This window comes from Camelus ferus, chromosome 13 (genome assembly GCF_009834535.1).
Source record: "Camelus ferus isolate YT-003-E chromosome 13, BCGSAC_Cfer_1.0, whole genome shotgun sequence".
Lineage (NCBI taxonomy): Eukaryota > Metazoa > Chordata > Mammalia > Artiodactyla > Camelidae > Camelus > Camelus ferus.
In genome coordinates this window covers 46,317,048-46,342,000 of record NC_045708.1, presented here as the reverse complement: position 1 = coordinate 46,342,000, position 24,953 = coordinate 46,317,048, and the positions used below count along the sequence as shown (strand labels likewise).

General features: G+C 33.3%; 1 protein-coding gene across 4 annotated transcripts in view; it reads right to left on the bottom strand.

The window, feature by feature from the left end:
* ATG4C (autophagy related 4C cysteine peptidase) overlaps nucleotides 1-24,953 on the bottom strand; it is a 70,358-nt gene that overhangs the window by 18,280 nt on the left and 27,125 nt on the right. For 3 of the 4 annotated variants that reach the window (XM_032494459.1, XM_006181282.3, XM_032494458.1), the window contains exons 3-9: nucleotides 23,590-23,673; nucleotides 15,612-15,845; nucleotides 13,363-13,693; nucleotides 11,434-11,504; nucleotides 5,706-5,842; nucleotides 1,298-1,376; nucleotides 561-637 (exon numbers count right to left, since the gene is read on the bottom strand). In XM_032494459.1, the coding sequence (XP_032350350.1) occupies nucleotides 561-637; nucleotides 1,298-1,376; nucleotides 5,706-5,842; nucleotides 11,434-11,504; nucleotides 13,363-13,693; nucleotides 15,612-15,845; nucleotides 23,590-23,673 (1,013 nt within the window). The remainder of the gene's footprint in view (nucleotides 1-560; nucleotides 638-1,297; nucleotides 1,377-5,705; nucleotides 5,843-11,433; nucleotides 11,505-13,362; nucleotides 13,694-15,611; nucleotides 15,846-23,589; nucleotides 23,674-24,953) is intronic. The other variant, XM_032494460.1, reaches the window with a different exon arrangement.

Sequence of the window (24,953 nt, the reverse complement as noted above, 5' to 3'; positions counted from 1 at the left end):
TCAGGAAATGATTAACATAAAGGAAAAGAAGAGTTTAAGAAGTCAAAGCTAAAACAAATATTAGAAACACAACTAAAGCTCATGAAAACTTAACTAGAGGCTAAGACTTAATTACTATATTTAAAGCAAGATAATTTAGCAGATAATCTCCTTCAATCACTTTGTCATTCTAACCCAGCTCCATCATCTTCTTTATTTTTCTTTCTTCCCCCTTTCTTCCTTTTTTTAAACATGCCTAATATTTTAAATTCTTCAGTACTGTTCAGCTGTATATGTACAAAATTACTTGGAGGCTTGATCATTTATTTCAGTGGGGCTAGGGTATCTTAACAGGTTAGAGACAAAGATAAATGAAGAAGAAAGTGTATTATAAATTAAAATTCAGCAACAAATTATTTAACCTTTGACCACTGCATGGATTACGGTTTTATAAATTAGTAGAGTATTTATTATTAACTTGTAAATGAAATACCATAAAAGCATGGCTGCCGAGCACATCTCTAAACAATTAGTTTGCTTCAAATGGTAAGAAAACAGTACCAGCTCTTTATCCACAATACCTCAAGAGGGAAATCCTTTATGCTGACATCTACAAAAGATTGGCAGTAATGAGGATCCATGTAAATCAAACTGTCATCTACAAGGACAAAACAGAAGACAAGTAATTCAAAAAACACCTTATTATTACACTGCTTACAATCCAATTTCTATGTAGAATAGATGAAAAAAATCTGGGAGTAACAGCTTGCCAGACTGATATTCATTGACTGAAACATAGGTTTGCACAGAACAGATTAACTTTTGCATAATCAAATATGCTTGTATAAGCAGAATTTTTATAAAGTGATGAGACTGTCATTTAATTTTTAGTGATAAAATTACTTTCAAAAACACACAATTATATTCTACAGTTTGCATATGAAAAATGTATCGCACTACTTTATCCTGACAGGAAGAACATATTGCTTGTCATTTTATCATCAACTAGCACCACTAAAACTGGTAAAAAGTAAATATGTAAACAGCAACTGCCAGAATGTGGCAGCAATGTCTTCTGAAGTTTAGTAAAGCCAATAAATTATGCCTTGTTTATGCAATAACAGAAATTAAACATACATTTTTACAGAATCCAATTATGTTGTGGACCAAATGACAAATGAGTGGCTATGGTAGGACTGATGAATTTATAAGGTACTCATTTTGCTCCGTTAATCATCCTGTTTCTAGATGATCCTATATTAAATTTCCAACTTTTAAAAGAAAACAGTGAAGAAATATATTTCACTATGTCACTAACCTTGAAATCCAGCAAAGTAATATGACTGTTTAGGCTTGCCACCAATAATACCTACGCAATATTCAAGGCTTAAAATACCCTGCCAAAAGAAATTAATTCAGATTTAGAGCCAAGAGACAAATGGTAATTATTCAAAACAACCAATTTTGTATTACTAATAGTAGCAGTTCCCAAATTTTTCACCACCAGTTTTATTTTTATTACATTTGCCCCCATGTTCTGAAATCCTTTTGTCTACCAAACTATCTTCCATTTTCTTTAAATCACTCAACATTAACACGACTAAATTAAATCTTCTGATTAGCATGTCACTCAACAACATTAAACAACTACTATGTGTCAGATACAGAGGTAAACAATGTAATTACAGAAAGCCAATAAAATTCCTGCCAAAGATAAAACATTTGGCCTTTCAGTTGGCTAGTACAGCCTTGGTGGGATCAATGTAATATTTTCATAAGGCTTTTTGAAATGCTAGAAATAATTTATTAGACATTGTTACTGTTTTCATTGAACCTTGAGTCTTAGAACCCCAAACTAAAAACCATTTTTAATCAACTGCATTCACTTGACAAAATTTTTATGCAACTTCATTTGGAATAAATATAAAGACTAACAAAAACAATTTAATCCAAGAAAAATAATCATTATTATTGTATTTAAAGCCAATTTATTTTAGCAATCATAAAATATCAGTGATAACCTCAGTAAATCATTTATTATTTCCCTCAGCATCTATTCTAAGCAGAATTATATATAAGCTGGACCAAATAATTTAATACTTTTTTAAAAAACATATCCATGGAGTGGAGTCAATTAAAAACATGCTCAGTGGAAACAATTAATATCCTGTCAGTAGTTCTTGCATTAATTTTAGCACATATTATGTTAGAAAACACTAATAACGATAAAGTATATGTTATAAAACCCCAAAAGTATCAAACAATAGTTAAACTTTCCTTCTCTTAAATGAGAGGATGTTTCAAAATCTAGAACATATAAAAATTAAGAACATATGAACAAATGCTTTTTTTTTTCCTTTAGCAAGTAAACAAACCAGAGTTTTATTTAAACTTAATTACTTTCTTAAAAATAATGTGGTCACTGAAAAAACACACACAGGAAATAAATCAAGAAGAAAAAATTCCCCCAAACCCCAAAACTCATGAGTTCATTGTTACTAACATTTAGGGGAATACCTTCTTGACATCTGTCTATAGTACATATACTCAGATATAGATTTACAAATACAATTTTATATATATGGCATCATACAACATATGCTGTTGTAAATGTTGTCACTTGTTACCTCATAAACATCTTTTCCTGACAATAAATATAGATCTACATTATAATACTTAATGGCTGTAAAATACTCTATTTTATGAAAATAACAAAATATGCTTTACAGTCTCCATTACAAATATTTAAGTTGTTTCCAGGTTCTCACTGCTATAAATAACCCTCTAATAGAACAATCTCGTATATTTTCAGTCTTGTGAAAACATCATAGAGGTTTTTTTGGAAAGGAGAACTGCAACTGAAAAAAAAAAACTAAATAAAACAGAGAAGGCATATTAAGTTAAAATTTTAGAGCTAAGAGAAAAAATAAAGATAAAATTATAGCAAAAACCTTGATAATAATAATAATTATTCTATTGTTACCATTCCATTAACAGTTCTATTGTTCTATTGCCTTCTCCCTAAATGAAAATCCCTAACACAATTACAGTGCCTTACTTTAATCTGAGAAAACCTGATCAGCTAAAATACAATGTTTCTGATGTAGAGACCCATGAGGAAGTGAAAGTTCTAAGTCCCTCACAGCCAAGAAAAAAAAAAAAAAAAAAGAAAGAAAAAAGTACATGGCAAGAATCATCACTGACCCTCCTCAGAAAAATAATGATTTCAGGGAACGGAAGAAAGACTTTGGTTCCTGACATCTATATTTCCTTTGCAACAGAATAGAGCAGATTTAGCAATAAACACTTAGAAGCAGATTAAGAGCTAAAATGCCATTACATATAAGAAGCTGTATCTTTGGAAACTTGAAACAGTTTTCAGTTCCTAAAAAAGCTCTTTCACAGTTATCTAGTGGTGAGAATTGATTGAGCTGTATCCATGAAGCAATAAATAAGACTGAAGTAATCAGTCAAAAAGGAAAGTCCTAATTTGTCTTGCTGAAGAAAGAGAATATATTGGATTTTCCTCATTCCAGGCCCCCTTTAAAAAAAATAATAAATAAATGAATAAACTTCCTGTGCAAAGGGCTGATAAAGCACCACACCAGATTTCTTTCTCCTTACAGCATGTAGCAGGGGATGGTACCATCTCTGAAATACTGTGGAATTACCTTGATTAATAAATTAAAAAAAAAAGAACTGAATGGTGAAATTTAGAGAATATTATGTACAATCTGCTGACAAAGAAGGAAGAGGAAGAAGAGTGGGGAGAGAGGTGGGAGGGGAGGGGCTGGGATGGTGATGGAGGTGGAGGGGAAGGAGGTGGGGAGACAGGAGAAGGAGGAGAAGAAAAGTAAATGGAAATGGAAGAGGAAATAGAGGAAGATTATTCTTCTTTCAGGGCTACCAGAGACACTATTTTTTCACTTCTAAATGAATAACTCTTTACATGCTCGCATTTTGGCTTTTGACCCAACCCTCTGACCAAGCATAACACCTAACATAAAACTACTTTACTCAGCCATTTCAGACATTGTTACCTGATAATGGAAAATTTTAAATGTCTCAATAGTCAATACTCTAAAGGTGGACTATAGCATAAATTAGATTATTAGAAGCTCAAAGAAATGTTACATTTTATAAAGTCCATATTTTAGGGGAAAATATGAGAAACAATGAAAGTTCTGGTCGCTGTCACCAGTTTGCTATTTAAACTTGAATATATCACTTAATTTCTGTCATTTCTGTTTTATAAAGACAATCCAGTTCCCAACTATTGTGAGGGCAAAATGAGATAAATCTGTATTGAAAGTGTTACACAAATATGGAGTTGAATTTTGTTGAGCAACTCCTATATGCTAGGTACTAAGGCTCACCTTAACAGTTAGCAGTAGTTTGTTTCACTATAATTCAGATTCCAACGAATCACTCAAGAGCATTAAGCAGTCCTGCCATTGATAACTACTATCAATACCACTAAATAGCAAAGCCCTCACCAGATGAAACATGCCTCAAAGTCATCTGCAGCCCATTTCACCAGGAATAGGGGTTTGGCAAAAGAGTCAGTCCCAAGCTTCTGTCTCAGCATGGTAGTAGAGGAGGCAGAGGGAATCCATGATTAGGTTACAACCAACAGACACATGACAACATGCCAGAAGTCTCAGAACCCTCAGTGGAGTCACTAGATGAAATGGTTCATAACTTCTCACCTTCCACTAATAAGTCTATTAAAGAGTCCAAATTTAGAAATCAAAACCCCACTTTTACCTAGGGAATTCCTATGTCATTGGTATAGTACTGATATTTATTAGTACCAAGTATGCCTGTAAAATCTTAGTAACTACTAGGAAAAGCCAATATACCAGCTGGGAGACTTCCATATACCACATATTGAAAATAACTGCTCTAGATTTTTAGAATCATTACAATCTGTAGTGAGAATATATGTTCTACCTACATACATAGGGACCACAATATGGGATTAATGCTTCACATGAGGAACAAACCTAGACTTTATTTCAAGATTTACTATATGCCGTAACACTCCATTCAAAGAGAAATTCCATCTCTGGACTTGATTTTATTAAAACTATGAAAATAATACAAATATTACACTCTTAACCAGAAACGAAGTATTTCAAATGTAAAAGTTTTTTGACAACAAGATAACATAATTACACAGGTTTTGTTCTAAAATAGAACAGACTTTTTTTAACTGGTTAATACGAAAAAAATAAAGTTGGAACTTCCCCTCATACTATCTTCATCATTTCTGTCTATAAACAAGTATTCTACCTACTTATGACCCTTATGGCAGCACAGGAAACAAAATAGGAGACAACGCAGAAGAAATAAAAAACTCATTTCACTTCAATAATTACCTAGACATAGTTTAATGAGGGTTTTATGAATTAACAAAGGTACATACTTTTATAAATCACAAATAAGGATAACGGGAACTGTAGACATATTACAGATTATGATTATAGCTGCACTGTATCCCCCGATTAGCTGCAAAGATTAAAAGGCTTTTTATTTTGTCATAGAACATCTTACTCTTCAAATCACATCTGATCTTATAATACTGAAATTTAAAATCTCTAATGTCAAACTTTACAATCTACAACTATAAAATCATCACTATCCACTTAATAGAAAAAAGACTGCAAACTGTTTTTCATATTAGCTGGCATTGCCTTAAAATGTTTTTAGCTCTTATTTCATACCTTTACAAAATCTAAGTAGTCGGCATTGGTCCTTTCTCCACCAAGTCTAACAGGAACTAGAATAATAACAGCTTTGTCATCTGTATTATCAGAGGCCAGGGAGGCACACTGTTTATCAATTACATCAGAACTGTAAACTGAGAAAAACACAACGAATATGTATTAAATTTTACAAAAATTGTTTTCAGAAGCATCTGTACCCTAATCTCCCCACCTCTCCACTGCCACTGGCCAGTCATCTTATTTCTGACATCACTAACAAGGTCTCAATGAGCAAAAAAAAATACCTACCTCATTTATGCATTCAATAGCTACCATATGCATTCCATATGCATATGCATTCAAGTAGCTACCAAATGGCACTGGAGCTTCAACAGTGAGCAAAATAGAGAAAAATCCCTTCCCTCAAAGAGCACACCCTCTAACACAGGGAAATAGACAATAAATAAGTAAAATACAAGCTATGTCTGATGGCGATGGATGCTTTGAAGAAAAAAAGGGAGAAAGATGGACAGGGAATGTTGAGAAGGGGGCAACATAAAATAAGACAGTAAGGAAGTCAAGACTTAAAGTAAGAAACAAAGAAATGCAGATACCTGGCGGAAGAGCATTCTAGACAGAAAGATCAGCAAGTGCAAATGCCTTAAGGCAGAAACAGAGCCAGCTTGTTCCAGGAACAAGAGGCCAGTGCCTCTGCAGGAAGTGAGCAAGGGGCACAGTGGTGGAAATGAGGCTAGGAGATAAAGATACAGATTGGGAGAGAATGAAGACACACTGCGGGAGCTCTTAAAGGCCACTGTAAAGACTTCAGTTTTAACTTTGAGATAGGAAGCCAATGAAGAGATTTTCAGGACTCTACACTTTACCTGTCTGGTTTCTGTGTTCAGAACAGACTGCAGAGGGCAAAAGTTGAAGCACAGAGAAGTTAGAAAGCCACTGCAGGAATCTAGCAAGAGATAATGGTAGCCTGAACAAAGGCAGTAATTGTCAAGATAGGGAACGGTCATGGGAAGATCATGTGGAGGTGATGAAAAGTGATCAGTTGAAGATGAAGAACTCCCTAATACATTAAACACAAGATGTGAGAGAAAAAAAGGAGTCATGGATGATTTGAGTGGTTTTGGTATAAGCAAACAGTAAGTGACCTGCCATTTACAAAAACAAAGAGTGTAGGAAGGGAAAATATAGGAAGGAGGATTGGGAATTCAGTTTCAGACATGCTAAGTCTGAGATATCTATTAGACATGCAAGCAGGGAAGACAAGTAGGCAGTTAAGGACAAAAGCCTGCATTTGGCGACAGGTCCAGGATGGACCTATAAATTTGGGATTTGGCAACATACAGATGGGACTGTAAAGCCAAGAGATGGGTAAATCCAAATGTGTGTACACAGAGAAAGAGATGAGATCTAAAGACTGGGCACAACACACCAACAACTTCAGAGATCAGGAAGATGAGGAAGAACCAGCAAAGGAGGCTATGAAGGAGTGGACTCACGGTGGAAGGAAAACCTGAAGCATGATGTTCTGGAAACTTAAGTATACAAAACGTTAAAAGGAGGAGGAAGCAGTGAACAGCGTTAAATGCTGCAGACAGACTGCGTGATGTAAAGGCTGAGAAGTGACCCACGGGATTTAGCAAGATTAGGTTACTGACAAGAGCAGTTTTGGCAGAGTGATGAGTGTGACAGCCTAAGGGGGTAATTCAAGAGAAAATGGGTGGATTTGGTGGAAGCAAATACAGACAAAACTTTATTTTGTCTTGTTCAACAAAAAAGCTTTATTCAAAACTTACTTTACACCCACAGTCCCTGTCAGCAAACTCTTTTACTATTCCAGTTAGCTGATAAACAAATTCTACCACTCTGTCCCAGGTCTTCCCTTTAAATTCCAAATTTAGATGATGAGCTATCAAATTCTCCTGTTCACCAGCTTCCCTACTTCCCACAGTCAGTCTAAAACGAAGCTACAAAATTGCCACAATAGTTTTTCCCATGTTTCAATTCTATCACCTTACTTCTGCCTAACTACTCAGTAATAGCCTCTAATTATAAACCTTTAAATTCTCTCACTTTTCCGAGGTAGCACACTCATGACCATTCCTATCTCTGACTTTTCTGAATGCATACACACTCCAATCAAATGGGCTTTCCCCTCGGAGGTCTACTTCCTTCAGAAACAAGTAAGGCAAAGTAGTAATATTTCCACTAGTATACACAACCATTTCTTCCTTATTAAATGCCTCTTAGCCTTCAGCTTCATTCAACACACACTTATTGAGGGCCAACTATTTATTGAAGTCTTCTATGCCAGGGAAGTATAATAGCAAATAAGATCCTGATTTCACAGTGTCTGGCTCAATCATTTTTGTGTTCTTCCTCCACTTCCAACGTATGTAAGGGCTATGAAAAAGTCCAGTTCCATAACACAGGCTCACTACGGCAGTGATTCCCAATCAAGTGATTCTGATACCTTTCCCCAACACCTGCTACCTTAACAGTCATTGAGCTACAGGAAGATACAGATAAGCACAGGTGATAATACAAGTGAATTACAAGTGTCATATTTAATGGAGGTATTTTCAAAATGTTACCAACCACAAAATAATAAACTAATTCTACCTGACAGGAATTGGGAAAGGCTTCACCAAAGGTGTAACCTTTGAGTGAGTTGCTAAAGAATGAGTAAGAGTCAACAAAAAGCATTTTAATAAGGGGGCATTCTAAGCAGAGGCAATAATATGTGCAAAGACATGGGAAAAGATAGTAATATGTCCAAGGAATGGCTTGAAGTTTGATGATACTTTGGTATATCAACATGGAAGACAGTGTTGGGAGGTAATGCTGGAAATGTAGGTCAGGACAAATGATAAAGGACTTCATGTGCTTTATATGTTACAATACTTGAGACGAGACTTAATGGGCAGTCATAGGTTTTTAAATTAGGGGACACGATCAATTTCTTTTGATCAGATGAATCAGAAAAAGGAAAGAAAGAAAGGGAATTCAAATTAAAGTCCAAGGTAGAGGTACGGGTTTGATTTAAACCAATGAGAGTGAAGAAGAGAGAAAAGATTTCAGAAGCATTTTTTTAAGGTATAATTTACTAAATTTTGGTTGACTAACTAGATATAAGCATTGAGAGGAGTCAAGAATGAATGAGTATGCATGTGGACATGATACCACTAGTGGAGAGAAAATAGAGCACAAGAAAGAATCTAACCCTACAATCTATCCAAATACACTCCACCAATATAAACTCTCCTTTTAGAAGTTTAAATACCAATGTTAAAAATCTTAAGATCTACTTCAAATTACATAAACCACTTAGAAATTGAGTAACATTGTGTTCTTTCATTAACAATATGTAACACAACCAAGGCTGACTGATACCAATAAAAGCACAAAAGGCAAATTCATAAATTTATTAATGATTAATTGTTAAAGCACATCCTTTGGCTTAATTAGAACTCAACGCTGCACATTTTATTTGCAAGATTTCCTACCTGAAAAACAAATACAGTACCTGCAAAGTTCATATACTCATCTGAAAACTTAAACTCTCATGTTCACATGACTATAATCCAATTAACCTTAACAAAAGGCCAAACAGATGCACGTGTATTTGGTAACCATTATTTCCCCACTACAAGTCAGTTACCAAGATAACCTCAAGCATTTTGTAAATCCCCTTATATTAAACATACTTGAAGTACACTTAACTTCCCCAAAACATCAATATATTTTATCCTGTTAATAGCATTTTGGTAAAAATAAATTTAACAACATGAGGTGCCTTATTTTGAAGGTTCTTTTATTTTATCAGGAAATTAAGGTCTCTATCCCCAGCAGAGTTTCAAAATTACTATAGATACTGATCATTAAATGCAACACCTAAAACAATAAAATAAAGCAAAATTCTGGACAATAGCTACATCATTATCAGATGATTTACTTAAGTACTGGTGAGAATCACATCAAACAGAATTCTCCTGCCTTGAAACACACCCACCAATGAGATGGTACTTGGCAGACGTGCAGCCCAAGCATATACCTACGTTAAATTTACCCATCTATCATTTTTTTAAGTAGTCATTTTAAATACTGAAATTTTCTTTACAAACTTAATATTGCAACTAATAATTCATAGTATATATTCAACCAAGAAATATTTAATAAGTGCCTACATAGGGTGCCATATAGGAAGAAAAATGTGTAAAACATGGTTCCTACCTTCATAAAAATTTACAGTATAACTGGGATAAGCTAAATACATATCAAAAGTCTAACTATAAATGAATGGTGCTGGGAAAACTGGACAGCTACAAATAAAAAATAAAACTGGACCCCTATCTTATGCCATATACAAAAATTAACTCAAAATGGATCAAAGATTTGAATGAAAGAACTGAAACCATAAACTGCTAGAAGACAACAGGTAGAAAGCTCCTTGACATTGCTCTTGGTGATGATTTTTTAAATTTGACACCACAAAGCAACAAAAGCAAAAATAAATAAATGGGACTACAACAAATTAAAAAGTTTCTGTACAGCAAAGGAAATCATCAACAAAAAAAGGTAACCTACCAAATAAAAGAAAATATTTGCAAACATTTATCTGATAAGGGGTTAATAATCAAAATATATAAAGGACTCATACAACTCAACATAAAAAAACAAATACTCCAATTAAAAATGGGCAGAAGATCTGAAGAGACATTTTCCAAAAATTACACAGACTGCCAACAGGTACATGAAAAGGTGCTCAACATCTCTAATCATCAAAGAAATGCAAATCAAAACTACAGTGAGCTATACCATCTCATGTCTGTTAGAATGGTTATTATCAGAAAGACAAGAAACAACAAATATTGATGCAGATGTGGAACAAAGGAAACCCATATGCACTGTTGGTGGGAACGTAAATTGGTGCAGCTACTATGGAAAACAGTACAGAGGTTCCTCAAAAAGTTAAAAATATAACTACCATATGATCTAGCAATTCTACTTCTAGGTATTTATCTGAAGGAAACAAAAATTCTATCTCCAAAAAGACAGATGCACTGCCATGTTCACTGAAGCATTACTTACAATAGCCAAGATATGGAAACAATCTAAATGTCTATCGATGGATCATCAATAGAGAAAATGTGGTACATATATACATATACAGTGGAGTATTATTTAGTCATAAAAGAGAATGAAATCTTGCCATTTGTGATAATATGGATGGTCCTTAAGAGATTTATGCCATGTGAAATAAGTCAGACAGAGAAAGACAAATACCATATGATGTCACCTATACGTGGAATCTAAAAAGCAAAACAAAATGAATAAACAAAACACCAAGCTCATAGATACAGAGAACAGATTGATGGTTGGCAGAAGTTGGGTGGGGGAATTAAATGGGTGAAGGGGGTTAAATGGTACAATTCCTAGCTATAAAATAAATGTCATGAGGATGTAAGGTACAGAATGGGGATAGGGACTATAGATGATACTATTGTATTGTCTATGTGAAAGTTATCATCACAAGAAAAAAATTCTTGTACTTATGTATGGTGATGTATGCTAAGTAGACATCGTGGTGATCATTTTGCAATAATACAGAATTGAAGCACTATGTTGTACATCTGAAACTAATATGTTATATATCAATCATATCTAAATTTTAAAAAAGGTCTGACCAAATAAACAGATAAAAAGCAGAATTATATAACACATTCCTCACCTGTACAATCCTGCGCAACATAAATAGTTATTCCTTGTAAATCAGGGTGTCTTGCTTCTTCAACTGCTTTTCTAAGAAAATAACAAGCATCATCCTTTAAAATCCTAACTAATATTTCCAGTTAATTAAAGATTAAATTTAAGGGAAAAGAAAGCCATCATTTTCTTGACTTTCCTATTTAACCTACAGTGTCTGCTCTCAAAACTATCATCTGAATGGTATCAAAAATCAGGTCACGTTTTTCAAAGTAGGATATTACACTAAATTACTCAAAGAACATTAAAACATAAGTTACAGAAAACATAAAAAAATTCTTGGGAATAAATGTGTGAACCCTGCCTCGACCCCCTCAAAAAGGAATTTGTCTCAAACTCACTTGGCTATATTAAACGTTTTCTAACCAGTGGTTTTACAATATGTTTCAAGGTTTGCTTCACATTAACTTACATCACTGACTAGCAAAGTATGACTATCCTCTGGTCACACTCGGGAGAATTTTTTTCTTTTCTTTAAACAATAGCATGATTTTTTTCCCCTTCATTCAAAAACCTATACTACCTGAACAAATAAATTTCCTACTTTCAAGTCTTAGAATTCCATAAGAAAACTGCAAATTGAAAAACATTTCCAAGTGAGTATAATGTTCCCAATGGTTCACATGATGTGAAAAAAAAAATCACAACAATATCTGTAAAAAGAAATTATACAAATTGTAGAAAAATACTTTTATTTAACTGTATCTTTATAATTTTTTAACTTAAAATGCCTTTCATGCATGTTTGTATGTGTTAGTAGAAGAGGGATGGGCAAACTATGGCCCATAGGCCAAATATGACCTGTGGCCTGTTTTTATACAGCCTGCAAGCTAAGAATGGTTTTTACAGTTTTCAAGTATTATAAAACAAAAAAAGAAAAGAAAAATGAGCGGTAGAGCCCTTATATAGTCTGCAAAACCTAAACTATTTACCATCAGGTCTTTTACAGAAAAAGTGTTCCGACCCCTGGGGTACAGAACATAATATCTTGAAGACTAAAACTATGCTTTTATGATTATATTCTTACAAATGTCCTACCAAGCTGGAATTGATATTATTAACAATCCATTTAATAATATTAGGGAAATACCTTTTCAATTGTAAGCATCTGGCCTATAAAATATAAAAGCCTGTTAATATGCAAAAAAAAAAACTGTAATAATTTCAATTTTATATATGATTCTAAGTGGACTAAATTTACTATAACATGCTATACTTGGATGGCATATTAACGATTCAGTTTATAATAATGAGACACACAAAAAGGATAATTAAAAAAATAGTATCCAAAAAAATTGTACATAAAAAGCTGAGGTATAATGACATCTGACTTTTGACTTTTTCCAACTACTCTGAATATCACAGACCCTTTACTTTTACTGTGATATAATTATATTAATAGTGCCATACATTTACAATTCACAAGAATTTGATGTGTGCAAAGAAATGCTGAAAACATCAATTTTGGCTCTTGACATTTCATTACATTATTCAGTACATTACAGCCCCCAGGTTACACTACAAAAAAAAATATATATATATGTGTGTGTGTGTGTATATATATATAATGTTATGCATGTTCCAAGGTGGAGAGAGTTGTTAGTTTTCAGAATATTTCATTAAGGTAGTCTTATGAAAACCTGGTTAGAAAGAGACCTTGGATATCTATACCTATGAGAAAAGAAGAAAAATTTGTCAGTAGATAAATTAAAGGAATGTAACTACAGTCTTACTATGTCTTGTTTTTCCCCTAATAGCAAATGAAATCTCCTTTATGAACATTCTCATACAGGTAGACTTTAAAAATTCCAATAATATATATGCACTGCAAAAACCAGTATCTCTGAGCCTGAGGGCCTCTGTCATAAAATGAAAGATTTTAAAGCAATTTTACCTTAAAATGTGAGCAACCACAGCTGGTCCATACCAATCTCCAGCTTTTTTCCCAGACTTCTTTCCATATTCTATTAGTTGATGTAAACCAAAGAGAGCCAAGGGGGAATCACCAAACCAAGAGATGATTTTCCTGTGATAAATTTCATTTTTCATTTCATGATCATCGGAATATCTCCCGATTGTTTCCTTCAGACACATTGTTGGGGTTTTGAGTTCTCTTTCCCCTGAAAGCGATGCTTCAAATGATGCAGTAAATTTTTTAACAGTGTTGGAAGTCCATGATTCAGAGTCTGAATTTTCAATGTTCAAAGCATCAGGCCAGGTCCAAGCTATAGTAGTTCCAAAGCAAGGTGTTCAGATCTTTTAAACATTTAGACTTTAACAATTCTACTAAAATAAGTATGTAGCATTTAAAGTCATATGAGTTACTAAACTAAAATAGCAAAGTTAGAAATAGGCAACTTTATAAAGATAGAAAGTAGACTAATGATTGCATATGGAGAAGGCAGGGTATTGGGAGTGACTACTGCTGGGGTGAGGTTTCTTTGGGGGATGATGAAGATGTCCTAAAATTAGATTATGGTGATAGTTGCAGAACTCTGTAAATATACTAAAACTGCTGAATTGTTGTTCACTTTTAATGAGTGAATTTATGGAACGTAGATTATATCTCAGTAAAGCTGCTTTAATAAAACAAAGGTACGAGCAGAGAAAACATGCCAGTATCTCGAGTGATGTTTACTTCTGAGTAGTAATGCTATTCTCTGGACTTTCCTGTAGTTTCTAAAAATGTTTTAATGGGAATATATTACATATAATCAGGAAAAAACTACCAAAATGAAAGAAAAAAAGAGAAAAAACAGTAAACTCAAGTACAAATAAGTGTACAATTCTGGAATGCGGTTTTCTTTTCTTTGACAGTGTTGAGTTGCATTCCATTACCAGCACTGCTCACCAGACGTCCAGTCCTGACCACCCAAAGGCACAATAAACATATCCACTAACATGCATAGTATTCATAAGAGAATACTTTCAGAAAGTGGGTTCTGTTTTGGTTATATGTTAAAATAGAAGTTTGACCATGGAAATTTTATATCTCTTTTCAAATTTTTCTCATATAATCCTTTCAAAATAACTTAATCATTGTATAGAGAGCAAGACCAATTCTCTAGTAAACAAAAAATTGATAAATAAGTTATCAGAGATCAAAGATCCAAAAAAAAATCAACTATATCCACTACCTCACTGTTTTCAATAACAAGACAGTGCCCAAACACATGCAATTTTAAGTTAACAAAATGAGTCATAGATTCAGATCTCTAGTTAGGACTGTGAAAAATATTCCAATTCTTGCCTATGATTGCATGAAACTACAAATAAATCATCCTAGGAAAAGTTTAAAAATTCTTTTTCCTTGCATTATCCACACCACTCTTGAATACGTATTCTCTCTAAATGATCTCATCAATAATCCCTACAGAAAGGTTACTAAATATCTGCCATGCATCACAGGGAAATTGTCTAATACTCAAAAAAATAAAAAGATATTTAGTAATAACCAGATATGATGGTCTAAAATGGTAAACTAAAATCCTCCTATAAATTGACACATTATATAAGAATGAACTAATAGAAATGATGAAAAAGGTGACACGTTAAAAAAATAGATATTTATAACTTAGGTATCAAAGACATTTTTGAGTCTAAAAAGCATGAAGATCTTATCAAGAAAATGCCTAATCAATTTAACTGATTATAATCATATTTATGAAGAAAAAAATAATTTTACATCATTACTGATATGTAGAGAGAAACATAAAGAAGCCATTGTAAAATTTCTGAAGATTTAAATAACGTAAAAGTATTAGCTGCTCAATAATTATCTGCTCAAAGTCACTGCTTTTGACCTGCCCAGAATTTACTGAACTGGAAATAATCCAGTGAGTTCAATCGAAAAGAATCAAATAATAACAACAACAAAACTCAAAGACTACTAAAAACTGAACTCAATTAATTCATAGTGGTAGCCAAGAATAATAGGTATGTTTAACCTGTATTTTTGAAGGGTGAATCATGAAAGTTTAAGTCATACTGTCCCAGTTTAATAAAGATGTTATATGCTAGATTAGTTCTTTAGAAGATATCAGAGGATCAAGAAATTAACCTCAGAGAATTTTATTCAGTTTGCAAGCTGGAGTTCAAATGTAAAAAACAATAGCCCCCCCCCACAACAGATATTTGATTTACCTCTCCCAAGAAAGTGTAGTATGAGTCCTTGAGCCAATAACATCTGGCCAGTTCTTAAAGTACAGCCCCAACCACAGTCTGTTGTCAAAGCTGAGCCTTCTATTTGAGGAAATTCTTCCCTGTAGGTAAGCCATATTCTTGAAATGAAATCTTTACGAAATTCTTCTACATTTCCCGCAATTACATGATCTTCTATAGTACATCCTGATCTTGCAGGTAACAGTTTATTTTCATCTACAAAATAAAAATATAAACTAGTCTAAATATATGCAAAGAAATGTCAATAATGGTATTATATTCCCATTGCTGTTCACATGGAGTATGTCACAGTATTTCCAACCCTTTTTTTGTTGTTGAAATACAGTCAGTTTACAATGTTGTGTTAATTTCTGGTGTACAGCATAGTGATTCAGTTATACATATCTCCTTTTCATATTCTTTTTTCATTATAGGCTATAAACACAAGGTATTGAATATAGTTTCCTGTGCTGTTTATCTATTTTACATATAGTAGTTAGTATCTGCAAATCCCCAACTCCCAATTTATCCCTCCACGTCCCCCTTTCCCCCCTAGTAACCACAAGTTTGTTCTCTATGTCTGCAAGTCTGTTTAACCTTTTTTTTATTTAAATGAAGATAAATCTTTAATTCTGCCTATTCAGATTGTTCTGAAAATCAAATGAGAATGAATGCTGAATGTTTTGTACACTCTAGCACTAATATAAGGTATTACCAATAACACTGTTAATGATAATATCCTTTATTCCAAATATAATCAACTCTTTTATGAGGGGATAATATAAAAATTTTTTTGCCTCATTTCACTCAAGATACAGATATTGGTACTCTTTAAAATGAGATTTGCAAATAAAATATCATAATTTGTCAATACGTAAAAATGTAACACATAAACTAGTTCTTAAAATCAAATGAAATGTGCACATTGTATTTACTGTCACGAATATTTATACTCAAATTATAAAATCAAACTAACAAGCTAGAGTAAGAATATGAAATTCTTAAATATATTGTTATTCTTTTATGTTGAAATACATATTTTTTAAATTGTTGCCACCCACATATATCATTTTTAAGTGCTTTTCCAAATTATCTTTAATACAATTTCTATGTGAAAACAATGGTCACTATCTGCCCAATACTTTACAAAACACTGTGCTCAAAATAAACGAACATTTCTTGATCACTTCCAGAGAGAAAGTCTTAGTCATTTTTCCAACCTCAGCGTGCAGCACAGTGCCTAGCACAAACAGATCTTAATAAATGATGGCTGGTTTGAGTGGGTGAATGGGTAGGAAGATAAATCTCCCTGTAACTCTCAATTCCAAGGAGTTCAATTTCTAATGCCCTTCTGCAGGATGTTAGAGCAGTTTTATCATGCCTTTATTCTTCATCCTTCCTGCACCTATCCCTCTCCAAGCTCATTCTGAAAAAATTACAATCACCCAAAATTCATAATATTCATCTTAATGGAGCTAAGTTGTAGTATATAGTTTCAATGATAATTTTAAAAATGAAGTCAAGCCCCCTGTTATCAATGAATTTCTCTCAGTAGTAGACTTTGAATTCAATTACAAATAAAAATGAATGGAAATTGAGTATGGACTACAAATAGGTCCAAAATTTCCACTTTACAGATGTTTAAATTTGAAATTTCATATAATAGTGCATAACTCTCACACCTCATCCTGCGGCTTGCCACACACACTGTTTTCTAACCTTGACAAAGTGATTAATTCCTTATCCTCTTAACATCTAGTCTCCTCTTAATATTTACTCTAAATTTTATGGAAAACTGCTAGTAAGAAATGAACTTTGTTGTCCTGTTGACTTTCCACTATAACACTGCCCCTGCTAATCCACTCTTTGACTGACATTCCTTTCCATGATCTTCATTAATTTTATCTAGAATGATTTTTTTTTTAACTTACATCTGCCTCCCCTCCAGACTTGAAGTACACTAGAGTAGAAGAAATATGTTTCTCTTCTGCACCTCTGAATCTTCAGGGCCTAACACAGATTTGTCAGGGTGAATGTAAGATATATGGAACCAAAGGAGAATGGGTTTTTAAATTTTGTTTTGCTTTGATTTTGTTTTCTATGCTGGGAGAGACTTCTGATCAGACGTTTATGAAGAATGGGAATGCCTGAAAGAACCATTACAAACAATGAGAAAGAAGGCTGATAAAGGAAATAGAAGAGAACTGTGTAATACTGAGGGTTCAGTCAAGGCTGATTATCTCTATCAAAAATCACAATTAAACAAGCTAATGTGAGAAATAATCAGAAGTAAAACAAATTGCAAAACAAACCCTGAAAGAGTACAGCTACTGTACTTATCAGACATGGGATAAAATAAGTATACACATGTTTTAAAAAATAGAAATCTTTACATATTATGGGTTTGTATACCCACAAAAGGGGTAAAAAATGAAGGAAATTAGCCCCCATAATCAACAGATCTTTATGTCATGTATTTCAAAACTTACAAAACTTCATTAACAACAAAAAATCCTTAATATGTTATTCCCTCCATGTCACAATCCCCTTTGTTCTTTTGAACAAATACTCCAATTCTTTTACTTTAACTTTGTTTATTGTGACTCCTCTTATCTTCAAAACGCATATTTGAATCTATTTTCAAATGCATATTTGATCTTATTTACTGTTATTCTTCGTGCTTTCAAAATTTTACTTGACTCACTTAAATTTGTGTGCTTTTAAGTACAAGGGCCTCCCTCTCTGAGGATACCAAAACAATTTCTAGAAAGATGTAAGAAGATAGTTTGGGGTTAAACTCATTAGAAAAGAGAATCTAAAAAATGAATAAGAACAGAAATGTGATATTCTTCAGGCTAATGACTAATTCCCCTCATCCTGCATTTAAATATTTTTAGTGAACAGTAAATGTCATATTTCAAAAAATTCTGAGACTATAGTCATATAAAAATAGAGGAATATACTATTATATACTGCTTATAATGGCAAAGATGAAGGAAAACAAATGTCTAACAATAGCAGACTGAATAATTTGTGGTAACTCATACAGTGGAATATTATGCAGCAGTAAAAAAAAACTAGAACTATACATAACAACATGGACAAATCTTAAAAATACAACTTTGAAAGCCATAAGCAAGTCATGGAAACATAGTTCGATTCCATTTTCAAAAAAGACAAAATCAGGAAACATTAAATCCTACCACTCCAGGATAGTGGGGTGTTTTGGCATGAGAAGGGCTGCAATATAGAAGCATATAGAGATTAAAAATTATTCATAATTTTGTATTTCTCTTGCCTAATACAGTTTCATTACTATTCTTGAAAGTATATAAACAAGGTAAACAAAGTTTTTGTCTTCTCTATGTATGAATAATTCATAATTTCAAAATTGTAAATATATGAGAAAATAAAAGTATCAAAATAAAGTAATATTTCTATTAAATAAATTTAATATTTATAATAAAGAAACAAAACAAAGAAGAAAAAGTCCTGCTTCCAGTGGATTCTGTCATAACCTTCATACCTCTTATCCTGGTTCTGAGATAGACACTTGCTACTACGAGGAGAGGTAGGTGAAGATAAGGCCAATAAGCTGAGGTTAGCAGAGTGAGGAGATGAACAGAACACGAGTCCTTGATGATGCCACAGAGTCCCTGATCAATCAACCATGAGCCATCTCTAGGTCAGGCTTTCTGCTTGTGAATGATAAGCCCCTCTATTGTGTTTTCAGCTATTTAAAGTGGACTTCCTGCTTATTTGCATCCAATAGCATCCTTTCTAATTTGTCTCTGTGCATAATAGCCTATACTTCTGTTTCATCACAAATATCATAATGGGATAATAATTTTTATAATTACTTAATGTCTCTCATGTACTGGACTGTAGGCTCCTTAAGTGTAAGTACTGTGTCTGCCATTCTTTGAGCAGTGACCCCACTACCTGGTACATAACAGGTTCTCAGTAAATGTTTTTAGAATGAATGAATAACCTTATTCATCTAATCCAGTACTAACAAATACCTAAATCGTTACTAATTTTTTTGTTATTTCAACAAAGCTACAATAAACATCCTTGTACAAGTGTTCTCCACACATACAGAGAATGTCCCTAAGGTAAATACTTAAAAGTAGAATTCCTGGGTCCTAACTTGTGTGTATTTTCAATTTTTCTAAGTACTCTCAAACTTCATGAAGAGGTTGTAACAATTTACCTCCCATGAGCAGTGTCTGAGCTCCTCCTACTTCACACCCTTTCTAACATTTGATATCACGAAACCTTTAAATTTTTGCAAATCTGATGACTAAGAAATATTACCTCATTTTAATCTGCACTCTCTCTGTAACTAGGGTGAACATTTTCTTATGTCTGACTGACCATTCAAGTTTCTACTTAAAAAGCACCTGTTCATTTTCTTGGCTCATTTTTTCTTGGGTTGTGCATGTTTTTAATATTAATTTATAAAAATTTTAATTTTGGTGACTAATCCTTTGTCTAAGATATAGATGGAGAGATGATGGATAGATAGATCTTTGACATATACACACACAGACACACACAAACACATATATACCTATACAGAGAGAAAAAGATTGATAGAGAGTGTGTGCAAATATCTTCTCTCTCTAGCTTGCTTTTAAATTGTTTATAATGTTTATAATTGTTCATAATGTGTTTTGTGATACAGATATTTTCATTTTATTTGGTCAAATTCATCAATGTTTTTCCTGTATAGGGGGGGTTTTATGTTTTACACCGTAAGTTTTCAATACTGTAACCACTAAATCTTTAAAACAATACAATGTGGCTTTGATGCAAAACAAAGGGCCACATTCTGTAAATGTAGTTAGTTGCTGTTAATTTTACTACTTCTACTCTTCTATCCTTACCACCTCAGAGAAACTGCTCTCTCAAAAGTCACCAGCAATTTCTCATTGACAACCCTACAGCCTCTACTCAGGTTATTTCCTGTTTAACCTCTTTTGAGCATTAAGCACTTTGTCCAAAACTTTCTTCCTGAAAATCTCTTTTCTCAGTCTCTATGATAATATACTATTGTGGGCTTTGTCCTGTGTACTGCCTACTCCTTCTCAGTTCCATCCACTGATTCTTCTTCATGAGTATATCCTTAAAGATGAATATTCTCTACCTATACTTTCCATCAACGTGACCTTATCCATTAGTCTCAAATGCTACATCTTTGAAAGTAACAAATCAATGCCAAACCTCCTACTTCATCAGATTATTTCTGAACAGCCTACTTCAAATACCACGTCCCCACAAAATCCATGCTTCCTCTAGTATACCACATTTGGTTACTAACATCACCTATCATCTAAGATAGTAGCCTTTAAGTCTTCTTTATCTCCTCTGTCTCTCATGACCCCAAATCCAATCATTTGTCAGATGTTACTGAGTCTACCTTAAAATAGTATCTCAAATCTATCCTCTCCTTTCCATTTCCACTGCCCTATATCAGAGTCCTGGTATCTTGCCTGACAACTGACTTCCAATCATTCTTCTACACTGCTAATAGTTATTTTTCAAAAGCATATATTTAGTTATGATTATCATGTGCTCCTTCTGGGCAAGATCAGTGTCCTAGCCAGCAAGTTCTCAATACATGATCACTGAATATAATCAAATGAAATCTGGCATTTCGTTGCTTAAAAATCTAAGATAATAATCACTGTAGTTAAGAAGCTGGGTACCCCACCACCTATCTCTGAAAACTGAGAAAACTTGCTTGAACCAAAAATTGTGTGACACACATAGAATTCCAAAGGTAGCCCCCAAGATTTCTGTTAACTCTATATAGCTTAAACTCTCTTGGTCTCCTGACCCTGCTTCTAGCTCCTGCAGTGATATAAGGTGCCTTTTCATTCTTGATAGCAGATCCATCCACTTTCCAAAAGAACTTCTCTTATTTTACATCAAGCATTTCATGAGCTCACTTGACTTTACTGAAGATCAAGGCATGTAAACAAGGAAACTTCTCAATTAATATGCAGAATCCCACCTCCTTTCTGGCTCTCTCTCCTGTCTACCCCCTTCTCCTTTCCTATATCCCCACTCCTAGTCCAAAACCAAATAGTCTTCTATTTGTCTCATTCATATCTCCCATATCGTTTACTTTTCATCTCTTGAATTGAGGACCCCCAAAAGTCCATTACAAGGACCTGCTCAAAGTATTTCTTCCAAAAAAAAAAAAAAAAACTATCCTTAAAAGGAATTCTAACAATTTTTTCTCACACTCCTTTTATCATGAATAATAGTATCATTCAGAATGCTTACATGTACTAGGCACATCACTAAATGCCTATGAAATGGGTATCATTAATACTTAGGGATACTAAATAATTTGCCTAAAATAACAACCAATAAGCAAAAGGAGCCAAAATTCAAACCCACACATGTATGACCCCAAAGCCCATAATTTCGTTTGCCAGTAAACAAAGGACCTAACTAACTCTTTAGTACAGCAACCAAGATGCTCCTTCATAATTTGATCCTTTTCATAATTCTCTCTTACCATAGTTACACTGGACATCTCTGTTTCATAAATACACTCTCTAATATCTCAGTGTCATTGCTTTCATCATGCCATTCTGTTTACCTAAGATGCATCCCTTTTTTATCCATCAACTTCCTACTCATCTTCCAAGAATGCTGTGAGGACTCAATGAGTTAATACATGTAAATTACTTAAAATACTGCCTGGCACATTATAAATACCCAATAAATTTTAGCTATTATTATTACAAACCATTTAGGTTTTAGACAATTGGGATTGCTGACAAGTGACATACCAAAAAAAGATCAACTGAAAATGAATAAAAGCCTTGATAAGCACATACTGTCACATACATTCTCTCCCTCTCCCACTCCTCTCTTCTCTCTCTCTCCTCTCCCTCTCTCTCTCTTTCACACACACACACACACACACACACACACAAAACACACACACTCATACATACAAAAGCAAGCAAAGACATACAGTATAAAGAATGCCAGTATTAAAATGAAACATGGTTTTGGTTTAAAATTTCAGCTCTGTCATTTAATACCTGTGTGATTTTGGACAAATTATTTAACTTCTCCAAACTCTTGCTTTCAAATGTATAAGATAAGGATACTTAAATTTACCTTGTAGGTTTGTTGTGAGAATTAAAGACATTTCCCAAAGACTTTAGCACGATACTTGACACACAGTAGGCACTCAATAAGTGGCATACATTATTAAAATATATGATAATTATTGAAAGCATAAGTATATGTGAAAATTCAGAAACATCAACTACAGTAAATAACTTTAGAAACTTGTAGCATCCTTAAGAATTGGAAAATTTACCATTTATAGTTAACTAGGGTGACAATTATTATCATAATCTTTAAAAGTATCATTAGAGAACTTGATAAAGAATATTAAGAGATCAATTCAAATAATATTTACTTAGCACTCATACTGTAAGTCCAAAATTATGAGGGATATAACAAATGGTGTATGATGGTATGATCTTTATTCTCAAGGAGTTCACAAGAAACTCAAACCATATGGCAGTTATTTTATGTGTTACATAAAATACAGGTTCTTAAAAGAAATATGCCAAAACACAGGCATAAAAAGTAGAATGGCACGGGAAGGAAGGGAGGAATGAGGAGTTATTATTTAATAGGTACAGAATTTCAGCTTTACCAGACGAAGAGTTCTGGAAATGAGTGGTGTTGATGGTAGCACAACATTATGAATGCATTTAAAACCACTGAACTGTACACTTAAAAAAATGATTAAGATGGTAAATTTTTTGTTACGTGTATTTTACTACAATAAAAATAACTGGAAATAAGAAATAAAAAGAAATATGCCAAAAGTAGGTTAACCTGGAAATAAAGTACTGAAAACAATTACACAGTGAATTTCTACAAAGATTTTCAAATGGATTACAAACTTAGCACTTACCTTCATATTTAAAATGATAACATTTTCCAAGCAATAATACAGGGGAATTTCTACTAAAATACGTCTTTGTTTTTAATACCCAACCTAAATAAGAAAAAGAGATAAAAGAGTTTTGCAATTAAAGAACTGCAGACTAAAAGTCTTTCATTTCAAATCACCAATTCCTAATTACAGATGTGCATTTTTTACAAGAGTAGCAAAAATATTTTGATAATGAACTGAAAATACAGGCCACTGATGGTACTTTCAAATAGAGCACTTTAACGACAATCTACCCACTTAAAGAACAAGACAGAGGAAAAATTTCAGTTCTAATTTATTTTCAAACAGGGGTCACAGCATTCTTATGGTATAAAAATTAAAAGATACAAATTCTACTCTGTTTCCCTGACATCAACCTCTTTTCCCAAAGGCAACAAATGTTACCAATTTCTTGTATTTCCTTCTATCTTAGATAATCAAAAAGTTTAAAGTATTTGAATATTCCAGTAATTTAGGGGCAAGATGACACAGCACGCTAGTGCTTATGATAAAAGTGGATGCCTGAAGTTTCCTAGGGAAATTTGTTTTAACCCCCTGGTTTCAGCCAAATGAGTATTTCTGAAAGTGATGCATAAAGCTTTCAGACATCTTCCTCTCAATTTTCCACCTCCCAACCTTCAATCCTCACCTTTTAGTTGCAAACTCTAATTCTTCCAATTTTCTTCCTACTAAACTGTCTATACCTAAAGGCATTATTCTTTTGGTTTTTTTATGATGCCATTAGTAGTTCTCAATTTCCTATGAAAAGCACTTGCCCATTACAGTCCTGAATATTCCGAAGTATATGAAATTCCTGTGTGCTAATGGTAGGCTTAAAAGCTGCTCCTGAAATGCAAGAACCTATAAATAGAAAGAATCTGAAAGTGGGAGTCAAGAGACTTAGGTCTAGTCTTACCAGACTGACCTGTTACATTTAACAGAGACCTGTTACAAAATTTACAATGAGTGATTTTTAGGAAAGTGCTCCCTAAAGTACTATAATATAAATAAATATAAAGAACAAGTAAATTAAAACATGAAACTATAATAAAGATGATGCAAGTATCTGAGTTTAGTGGTAAAAAAGAAAGAAGGGAAGTTAAATATGCTAATTGGGCTTTCATTAAGCTTCACTTGGATTACTGCGAATCTCTCCAAAACGGCTTCTAAGTCATCAGTCTTTCTCCACTTCAGCATATGCCACATACCCCTGCCAAATTAATCTCCCTGTGGCTCAGCTCTGATTAGGTAACTTGTCTGCTCAAAAACCATCCTCAATGACATTATTTAACAGATTTATAATGAACGTCTCAGTGACACTAAGGACTTCCAACAATATGATA